This window comes from Hippocampus comes, unplaced genomic scaffold, assembly GCF_001891065.2.
Source record: "Hippocampus comes isolate QL1 unplaced genomic scaffold, H_comes_QL1_v1.1 scaffold189, whole genome shotgun sequence".
NCBI classification, from domain to species: domain Eukaryota; kingdom Metazoa; phylum Chordata; class Actinopteri; order Syngnathiformes; family Syngnathidae; genus Hippocampus; species Hippocampus comes.
The window spans coordinates 6,352-16,547 of NW_017804802.1; the positions used below are offsets into that span (position 1 = coordinate 6,352).

A 10,196-nucleotide genomic window follows, 5' to 3' on the forward strand; every position below is an offset into this window, starting at 1 on the left:
AGCAGAGAAGGGGCAGCCGGCTTGAGGGACAGCGCCGCCGGGCCGCCCTGACGGAGGGCGTCTCACCTCTCGCGTTTTGGGCTCGCGTGCAGGGAACGACGCGAGTCACTTTGGAAAACGCCGCGGACTTTTTGCTCAGTTTGCTGGGCGGCATTCACGCCTTCTCTGTCCCTTCGCCCTCGCCGCTGATGTTCATCGGTTTTTGCGACACCAGAATGAGCGGGCTGGCTTCTCCTCCCCCCCCCACGCCCTATCGCTACCTCGCGGAATGCTCGGCTCAAGTCCGGGTATCGCGGCGCCCCATCCGGTTGCGAGGCACCCGCAAGCGCCAACCCCACCCGCGTTGAATCGCAGCCGTCGGATCCCGTCGGCCAGTCGGCGCTCGCCTCCACCTTTGTGCCCCGCTTGTCGGCGGGCCCGACTGGGAGCTCACCTCTGAAGGCGTACAAGTTGCCGACGTCGTCGGAGGTGATGGCGTCCAGGTGAACGTGGCTGCATCTCTCTCGCTCCACGATGTCGGTTTCCTCGCCTGCAACAGCGCGCAGCCTGAGGACGCCGTCGCCGCCGCACCGACGGCCGCTCGCCGGAAAGCTCGCGTGAGGACGAGACCCGCTTACTGTAGTTGGAGCACCTCATGAAGAAGTCGCGGGCCTCCTTGGGGTACCTGCCGTGCACCTCTCCGGTCTTGGGATCGAATTTGGAGAACTGGTGTCCGTGGAAGCAGTAGTAGTGCTCCATGTAGCGGAAGGCCGACGTGCAGTTGGGCATGGTCTTGAACTCTCGGTGCTCCACGGCCTGGTTGCCCACGTGGAAGTGGTAGATCTCGTGTTCTGTCGGGCGGCGGCGGGAGTCGATGAACGTTTGGAGAAGCGGATTCGGACGCCGGGCGCGAACCCACCCTTGAAGAAGATGACTTCGTTCTCCTCGCAGTCCGGCTCGGGGCACACGACGGCGGCGTCCACGTGGTCCGGGATGCCCGGGAAGACCTGGGAGATCAGCTTGGGGAAGCCCTCCTCCAACTTGTGCTTGTAGTAGGCATACACCTTGTTGTCCTGGAGGCAAAGAAAGCCGACGTTTGTCACGCCGGACGCCGGGCCGGACCCTCGCTCGCGACGCGGACGCACTCGTCGCCGAGCTGGCTTTCGCCCCGCCGTCGTTTTGCGCAATGTCGGGAAAGATTAGCCCGCGCGTACCACGAAGAAGTAGAGGTGGTCGTGGTCGGAGGCGTTCTCGTAGTGCATCCGGAAAGCGGCGTCGAGGTGCTCCAGAGGATGGTCGGCATCGTCCAGCTCGGGGAAGGATCCTTTGAGCAGCTCCGCTTTGCCGTGGAAACCCTTGAACAGGTAGCGGCCCTTAAAGAAGAAAGGCATCCCCTCCTCGCTGACCGTCACCGCGTCCATCTCCAGACCCAGGCAGCGGTCCGGGACATCTGCGCGCATTGTGAGAAGACCACAAGTGACTCGAGGCGCCCCTGCCGCCGCCGCCGCTCCGCTCGGGAACATTTGCGGCCAGCCATCCCCCAAAAAAAAAGATGGCGGCCTGTCCTGTTTCAACCAAGCAAGCTTCTTTCGTTCGAGGGGACCTGCGGCACGGGCAGCGGCGACGACGGCGCCGATGACTGAAATGTCAAGAGTACTTCCGGTGACCAAAAACGGTTGTCTCGCGAATAACGGCCGATTCCGAAGCACTCGCCACGCGAAAACCTCTGAAAGGGACTCGCTTGGTTGAGTCAACCATATGCCAACACGGTCAAGAGGATGAAGAAGGAGAAGACGGAGACGGAGACGGAGACGGAGGCTCACTCACACACATGGTCGTCGTCGCTGCGGGAGGAAAAGGAAGACGTGTCACTTGGCGTTTTGGGAAAAGGTCCAAAGTCGAGGCCGTCCGACGAGGAGCGGAGAAATACCGTCCGCGCCGGACGGTCGACCGCAGGTCATCGTGAAAGTCTGCCTTTCGAGGCCGACTCGTCACGTTTTGCTCTTGATCGCAAATTGTTTGGAGAAACGCGCGCATTGGTTTGCACTTCTCCGCCACGATTCGACGAATGCGGCAAAGAAAAAAAAAGTGCGCACTCGTACCATACATATGGAAGTTGAGAGGTTCGTAGTTTTGTAGTGGGTAGCTCTACTTTAAAAATGGGCAAAAGGAGCGATGGAATCCTTAGAAGGCAGCTTTTTATTTTCCGCCGTCTGCACTTCCGCACGAACGAACGAGAACACACCCCCTTCCGGTAACACAAAACACTTCCTGGTTTGCTTAACCAATCAGATAATATCAACATAAACTTGTTGAAGCAATTATTAAACGGAATATAACCTAGGTAAATGTAACACAAAAGAATATAATGCTCAAATATAAAATGAAAATAATTAAGGATTTAACATAAGCGTACACTCTTGATCACAAATTGTTTGGAGAAACGCGCGCATTGGTTTGCACTTCTCCGCCACGATTCGACGAATGCGGCGAAGAAAAAAAAGTGCGCACTCGTACCATACATCTACAAAAACAAAAGCGGAAAATGGTCCCCCAAACGCTTGAAATGTCTCGCCAACGACTCTTGGCTTTGGAAAAGTGTGTTCCCAGCCGAAGCGAACTGGAACAAGTGGCAGCGGCCACTGACACTGACGCTCGCGAATACTTTTAGGCTTTTGGTGCCATCTTGCGGCATCCCGGAAAAGCTACAAAAACACGGAACAAGCGAGGCCGGGGCGGGGGCGAAAGTGCTACGGAGGGAAATGAGCGAGTTGGTGAGGGGTTTGGCGCAGTCTTTCGCAAAGAAGAGCTTCGGGTGCTCCGAGGAGCATTTTCTCGTTCTGCCCGTTGCGAGACGTCGAAGAGCAAAGGCGCATTGGTTGTCCCGTGGAAAACCCAAGTTTAGCCTCAAACAGCAGCAAAAAGCGATCGTTTCAGTGTGCCGGCGGCCGGAGTTGCGCCGAATGCCAACCGGAGCGCCATCTTTAGACCGAGGTACAAATGGGAGCGGGCTTTTGGAAATTCCGCCCGACGACAGAAGAGGCGCGCGCTTTGGCACTTTTGCCATTGTAACCGGTCAGCCGATCGAAAGCCTCGGACCGAAGACTTACTGGTCGGCCCACGCCGAGGCCAAGCACAGGCACAGGACAGCGGAGAGCAGGATCTTCATGACGGCCCGACAAGAGCGAGAATGACCCGAGGTGGCGACTCGACGGGCCGCGCCGCCATTTATAGGATCAGGCCGGGAGCGGGGGGGAGCCGGACCCGTTCGATCGAGAACGCCGTGTTCCCAAGATGCGCCCACGTGGACCCGCGTGGACCCGCTCGACCCCGACAAAGTTTGGAGCGCAAGCACACACGCTCCCTGATATCCTTTGCGGCGAGCGGCCAGTGGCCTTCGCGCGCCGCACGTGTCTTCGCTCGCCGCGGCAAGTGTCCCCAAGTCACTCGGGTGCAGTCGTGGGACCGACGTGGACACGGGTCAAACCGGGCCCAGAGGCTTCGCGAAGGCCCGCGCGGAGAGGTGACTAACCCGGTGAGCGAGCGGGTCACGCATACACCGGCCCTTGTATAACGCGCCCGGACAGTGAACATTAACAGAATTTGTTTGTTCCCGAGGCCGGCCACATTGGTCAACAATCAGAAAATCAACCTGATCAAAAAAACGGAACGCACTTGAATATTGTCCTTCATTTGGCTCGCTCAGATTTGTTGGCTATGCGGCAGATTCGGCGAGGCCGACTACTTGTTGCCCCCTGTTCTCCTCAACGGTCACTTCGGGATCCCTCTTGTGTACCGTGACCCATTTTGTTGCTCGGCAGTGCGTCTGGGACTCGCCCCGTTCGAAACAAGATTGCAGTTTTGCGGGCTTCCTGGTTTTTGCTTCCCCAGGCCCCTTGTTGCTGGGCAAAATTCGGCGGGCCGACTGCCTTTGCCCCGTCGGTGACCTGTGTCGGTTTCGGCCAATAGGACACTCGTCGGACGCTCGCATTTGGAGAGGACACTGGCTTTGCCCCATGTGACACTTGGTTCTTGGGCGTTTTGACAACGTGCTCATTTTCCTTCCAAAGGGCCCTCAGCTCGCTTGGCTTTTGCACAAAGGCATAAACACAAGGACGTGGCCCTGAGGCGCCCCGTTCACGGCCGATGACGAGGCGTCGCCTTTTCAGCTCAGCGCCATTTCGAAAACGGGCTCATCCTTGACCTGGGCCACTTACTGCCCCCGCACAATTCATCGGGGGAACTTATTGTCGCCCGATTGGCCTCCTAAAAAAGGTTTGCTCAGACGGGATGTCGTGTGCACGTCGCTACTCTGTGTTGAAATGTAAATAGTGCCCCCCCCCCAAAAAAAAAAAATGCTGTGCCTGTACGAGACCTGGTCCTTGAACTCCCTCCCCACGGCGACGACTGCTGCAATGTTGTCCAAGTTCAGCTCGGTGTTGGTGTTTACCTCAAACGACCTCGCCAAAGGTCATGTTGGTGTTTGCTGGAGGCTCGCGTGTTTGCCGAGCCGCCTCCAGACAGCAGGAGAAAATGGCCGCCAGGGCCTGCCTGAATTGCACGCGGCCCCGAAAGGTTGTTTGTCCGATTCTGCCGTCCGATTCCGTCATCCGTCCACGGCGGCCTTTTCACGCGGGTCGAGCGGACGCGCTGACGTTGAACCCGCAAGCTAGCAAAACGAGTCAACGACAAGCCAGCGGCTGCCGATCCAAGTGTTCTGCCGAGTATTCTTTTCATGCACTTATATTGTCGCATCTCAGTTGTTCCATCTCCAGAAGAGGCCACGTTTGGCATCGTCATTCACGCTCTTGAGATTTGTTCTCCGGTTTCCGTGGCGTGATTCAAAGTCATCGCGGTGACCAAAAAGCCTCGTTCCCCTTGTTTTCGTGTCGGAGCTGCTAGCAAAAAGGGACGGACGGCGCAAAGGCAGCTGCTGCTTCTTTTTTTGGGGTTGTTTTTTCTTCTGTTGTTGCTCCGTAGAAATTCGAGGACCACAATTTTTGACACTTGTTGCTAAGGCAGGAATCACACGAGGAACTCCTTTTTGTTTTTGCTGAGCAAAATACGGAGGGGAAACTCATTTTGCCCAGTGAGGCACTTGTCGGCGGAGACAATTTGTCAGTCTTGCTCAATTTCGGCCCACAATCGTTGCCCCGTTTGGAGGGGAAGTCCAATCGAAACGGAACGTTAAGAATAATCATGAGTCACTTGTAATGAAAATAAATACATCTTTCTTTATTATTTCTAGCCAGTGAGGCGTTCCCGCATTGACCAAAGGCACACACAAAGACGCGCGCGTGCATGCTTTGTTTCAAAGCAAAACCCACCAAATTATTAAGAGAAAGATTCACACAGTCAACCCCCCGCCCCCCTCCCCCCCCAAAATATTGCTAATGAATTACGATCGTGGACGGACACGGAGTGAAGTTTAAACGTTGGTTATTTCACACATTCCTTCACCTTGAACAATGCTCACGTCTTAGTGCTCGCCTCATTTGACAACATACGCACACCGGCCGCGCAACAACCCTTTTAGCCTGATCTGGACTTCAAGATTTTTCCACCAATAACAAACGTGTCCGTTGATATTTTAGCCGCAGCTGCCACGTAGCTATAAACATAGTGTCGATAAACTAGCCGGATAACGGTGAGATAGCTCAGAAATGTGGCACAAACCAGATGATGCTAATAGATTAGCGAACTGGCGAACATCCCTTTTTTTTCCCCCTCTCAACTGTATCTTCTAACTGATGATAAAAAAAACATCCGAGCCATCAATAAATGGCTTCCTTAGCTGCTCGGTTAGCATGCGAGCTCAATTTGCCAAGCCTTGACATGTTGCTAGTCAACAAAAGATTTGCTCAACATCTCCTCAGCTCAGGTGGCTAACAGCTAACATGTAGCATGTCATTTCAACAGTACAAATCATCAACGCCAATAGATTAGCAACATGGCAAAGAACGTTCATTTTTGTTTAGCGGTAGCTGCCTAGCCACAAACTTATCACTAGCTCGTTGGCAAGCATGTTAGCAAACAACGAAGAGCTTTTCTCACCGGTCGTGTTTAAACACCACCCACAGTACAGCTGAAAGGACGCTCGCGGCTGACGGCGGTGCGCGCAAACTCCTTTCAAGCGTCACGGCGACGATGCTGGAGTGTATTGATGGAAACGTCCATTTAGTGCATACACACATTTGCTCTCTCACTACTCACGCACACCATCTTTCCCACGAAAAACAAGACAAAAAAAAAAACAGAGTGCTGTTAGAGTGCTGGTCTATGGTCTTTGATGGGCCAAGGTCCGAGCGGTCCCGGCTTCTACGGTTCCTCGTCCAATTTTCTGAAGATGCGTTTGCTGGTTCCGATTCTGGTCCTGGCGACCGGGTCCACTACTCCCACTTTCAGGTACCGATCTTGCTGACCGAGTCCAGTCCCGGTGCCTTGGCAAATTGTTTCTTCTTAGAGGGCTTGGTTGTGTTTACTGATCTGATTTTCTGATACGAGTCTCGTTGAGCGGTCCGGGTCTGACTTGCCCCCCCTGTTGACTGGAGCCGGCCCTACTCGCTGCTGCACAGAAGAGGTCCCGGTCAGTGGATTTGATTTCATTGTGTTGGTACCGGTCCTGATGACCGGCTCACTACTTGCAGGTCCAGCAAGCTGCTCCCGGTCTTACTTTTCGATCCCAATAATGACAGGCTCGGGTCACGTTGACCGACGGTGGTCCCGGCCGGCGCCGGTGCGACGAGCAGGTATGCTTCCCGCTGACGTCAAGACCGCTCGCGCTTGGGGCGTTAGTGTTGGCGGGCGTTCAAGGCTGAAGCAAACCAAACGAAAGGTGAAAGTGCTCGCTGGTCGCTCGGTGCTGGTTTTGCCATCGGCTGGTGGGCGGTGCACAGTGTAGTCGACATTCAGTGTTGCTCTCCCGCGGGGTTGCAGACGCGCCGGCCGGACTACAGGCGGGGCGCCTCGTTGGGTGCCGACGGCTCCTTTAAGATGGCTTCCTGCGTCACGCTCTCACCGACCTAAAGCACAACAACGGCACGTTTGTTTTTTCTCCCCCAAAGATAAGACTGATGAAAATACAGAAATGATGCTTGTATCCGATTTGTTAAAAGCTACTTTGAAAATCAACTAGGACTTCTCCCAATGCCCCCAAAAAACTCGAGCTCAATGAACGGTGATGAAAAGATACAAAATGAGTTCCGGAGTATTCTCCGTCCATGTTGTCCTTTGACCTCAGAGCGCGTACCTCCGCGATGAGCTGGTGCAGGGCGTCGCCGTCGCCTCGTCCCGCCCCCAGCGCCTCCTCTTCGCCCTCCTCGTCCCGCCTCCTGTCGGGGCGAGCGGGTGGCACCGGGGTGATGTTGATGGACGCCCGGTACACAGCGGGCCCGCGCGGGTGCCCGCCCGCGCCCGGCCCCGGGCCGAGGGGGGGCAGCGAGGAGGCGGCGTGCCGGTCGTCACTCAGCTCCGACTGCAGGAGGAACTGCTCCCTCAGGAGGTCCGACACCTGCGCAAGCACGCCGATTGTGGGTCTGTGTTCCTTCCATGCAAAACGGCAAATGCCAAGGGGGCAAACCGTCACCAAATCTTTGCCCCCCCTCCCTTCCTTTCATCGAGACGAGAGATGGATTTTCCGCAGACTACCCCCCCCCCCCACTTGTTTAACTTCCCTCACGGGATGAACAGTATCAGGGGCGTGGTGCCGAATCCAAAGCGAGCGAGCGCACAGACGACAAGTCAAGAGTGTGTCGAGCGCATCTACTGACCGGCTCCACGGCTCGCAGCGCCGAGCTGGCCGATGCCTCGTCCGTGCCGGCACCCTGGCGGGGAAGAAGGAGGAGGAGGAGCAACGACGCATGCATGAGTTGCGCGGGTGTCCTCGTAGCTGCGCAGGTGCATACCTGTGCGTGCGAGAGAAGGGAGTGTTTACCTTGGGCGGCCCCGCGTCTTGCGTCAGCTCCATCAGTTTGTCCTCCAGCTGTTGTTCCAACGCCAGCAGTTCGTCTCTGACGGCCGACCGCAGAGACTCCAGCTGCTCCACCTCGAGCCTGAGACACGCACGCATAAACGGACAAGCACGTCGTAAAGTGACACACACACCTACGAGACATGACTCACGCAGACGCGCTCGCCCACGCTAAGGCTAAGAGTGAGCGTACCTGTCGGCGGGACTCAGATGTTTGAAGACGAGCGCCTGCTGGCGGACGAGCGACAGCTCCAGTTGGAGCATCTGCGTCCGGAAGGCGGCCAGGCTGCGTCGTTTCTGCCGGAGCTCGTCCAGGTCCTGGAGGGCAAAGGTCAAACGGAGGGGAGGAAAAGGCAAAGGGGTGCGGAAGGGCGGCGTCGCCGCCGCGGGCGCGTACCTGTCGGCGGGGGGCTTCGGGACGCACGTCCGAGGCGTTGACGCGCTGCTGCCGGAAGACAAAAGTTTTCAAGAGATTACGCCTTGGGAACAAAGCCCAACAGGGGGAGATACTGTCGACAATGGACCTATCGAAAGTCCGCACACCCCCTTTCAACACGAGATATATGGGATCAATGAATCAATCGTTTCAAAACGCTAATTGAATTGAAAAAAAGAAAGAAGTGAGAATTGCATAAGTGTGCACACCCTCAGATAATGAGGAAGTGGCTGACTTCCGAACGAACCGGTCGCATTTCAATTGAGCTCAACGTCACACACCCGTCGCCATTTTAAGTACGGGCTTGCTCTCCTTTTTTTGGTCCTGTTTCTCTGGAATAACTTCCCCCCCTCAAAATAGCCGCTAATTGCCAGAATTCCTGCTCCAATTTGGAAATAGTTACGTCTGGCATTTCAATTTCCTTTGGAACGTCACCTAAAACGCACCAGAAAAACGTCCAAGCCGAACGCGAGGACTTTGGAGCAGCAACCAACCTGGTTGAGATTGTGAACGGTCCCCCTGATGTCATGAAGGACCCTCCTCAGCTGCATCTCCGTCCCAGACAACACCTGACCGGAACCCGGACTCGAACCCAAGTGCAGGCCGTTACCGGGACCGAGACCCGGGCCCGGACCCGGGTAGGTTCCCGGGCCGACGCCCAGGTAGGGGCTGTGACCGAGACCGTGACCCAGATGAGGGCCGTTGCCGGCGCCGGGGTAGGGGTAGGGGCCGTGACCCAGGCCGAAACCCGGCCAGGGACCCGGGTGGGGGCTCTGACCCACATTATGATCCGGCTGAGAGCTATTCCCGATACCGTGGTGGGGGCCGGGACCCTGGCCTTGACCCGGGAGTCCGCCACCCCAATGCGCCGCGGGGTCCGGAGCCAACGTGGGGAAGGGGCTGGGGTCATAACCGTGGTAACCCGGGTAAGGCGGGGCCACGAAAGGGTGCGCCGTAGGGTAGTTGCCGCCGTGGTACTGGTGCATGGGGGGAGTTCCCAAAGGGACGTTCCACAGACTGGCGTAGTGGGGCGGCGTCGCCAAAGGAGGCGGGGTGAAGGTGAAGTGGTTGGGATAAGGCTGGAGGAGGTTGGGGAGGCTGGCGTAGGGATGCGGAGACGTGGCGTACAGCAGGGACGGGTTGAAGGCGGGGGCGGATAAAGGGGTCTGCGGTCTGGGGCTCGGGTTCGGGGAGAGGAAGATATCTTGTCCCGGGAACGGGGTCCCGCCCTGCCGATGGTGTCCGAGCGGCTCCCGAGCGGACGAAAGATCCGGGACGCTCTGGCTGATCCAGGGCACCTCGGTGGGGGGGCTGGCATATCTCAGCGAACGGGACGAGCGATTGAGGGGACGCGACGCGGCGGCGGCGGCTCCGTCGTCGGACGCGGCGGCGTTCTGGATCACCAGGGTGGAAATGCAGGTGGGCGAGTCGGCGCGCTCCGGCTCGTCGTCGGGCTCCTGGACGTAGCGGAAGGCGTAGCGGGGCTGACTGCAAAAGGCCCGGTCCGGCCCCAACTGGACCTTGACGGACGAGACCACCTTGGTGGGGGACTGCAGCGAGGATGGGAGGGAAGAGGACCTCTGCAAGGGAAGACCGCTACGAGGACACCTTCGGCTCGAGCGCGGGCCCACCTCACCCAAACGCTGCTTAACGCGACTCAGCGCGCTCAGGACGGGGGAGTCCGAGGCGGGGAGATGGAAAGGGGGAGCCCGGGGTGCCGCGGCTTGAAGACCTGAGGCGTGAGCTGACGGCGTGGGACCCGAGGAAAGCGAACCCGAGTTTGCGGGCGGCGGCTCTGAGGGCGGCGGCTCC

At 57.4% G+C, this 10,196-nt stretch overlaps 2 protein-coding genes across 8 annotated transcripts in view; both read right to left on the reverse strand.

Annotated features, from left to right (window-relative positions):
- Nucleotides 1-3,189, reverse strand: part of hpxa (hemopexin a) — a 4,654-nt gene extending 1,465 nt beyond the window's left edge. Inside the window, exons 1-6 of the mRNA XM_019893425.1 lie at nucleotides 3,090-3,189; nucleotides 1,811-1,823; nucleotides 1,194-1,433; nucleotides 899-1,052; nucleotides 618-830; nucleotides 434-529 (exon numbers count right to left, since the gene is read on the reverse strand). Coding sequence (XP_019748984.1) covers nucleotides 434-529; nucleotides 618-830; nucleotides 899-1,052; nucleotides 1,194-1,433; nucleotides 1,811-1,823; nucleotides 3,090-3,148 — 775 coding nt within the window. The 5' untranslated portion in view covers nucleotides 3,149-3,189. The remainder of the gene's footprint in view (nucleotides 1-433; nucleotides 530-617; nucleotides 831-898; nucleotides 1,053-1,193; nucleotides 1,434-1,810; nucleotides 1,824-3,089) is intronic.
- A 2,004-nt stretch (nucleotides 3,190-5,193) lies between these two features.
- LOC109530612 (sperm-specific antigen 2 homolog) overlaps nucleotides 5,194-10,196 on the reverse strand; it is a 21,373-nt gene continuing 16,370 nt past the window's right edge. For 5 of the 7 annotated variants that reach the window (XM_019894641.1, XM_019894783.1, XM_019894503.1 and 2 more), the window contains 7 exons: nucleotides 8,879-10,196; nucleotides 8,346-8,393; nucleotides 8,142-8,266; nucleotides 7,913-8,030; nucleotides 7,749-7,802; nucleotides 7,229-7,489; nucleotides 5,194-7,001 (listed from right to left, as the gene is read on the reverse strand). In XM_019894641.1, coding sequence (XP_019750200.1) covers nucleotides 6,930-7,001; nucleotides 7,229-7,489; nucleotides 7,749-7,802; nucleotides 7,913-8,030; nucleotides 8,142-8,266; nucleotides 8,346-8,393; nucleotides 8,879-10,196 — 1,996 coding nt within the window. In that variant the 3' untranslated portion in view covers nucleotides 5,194-6,929. Of the gene's footprint in view, nucleotides 7,002-7,228; nucleotides 7,490-7,748; nucleotides 7,803-7,912; nucleotides 8,031-8,141; nucleotides 8,267-8,345; nucleotides 8,394-8,878 lie in introns of those variants that run through there. The other 2 variants (XM_019894703.1, XM_019894863.1) reach the window with 2 other exon arrangements.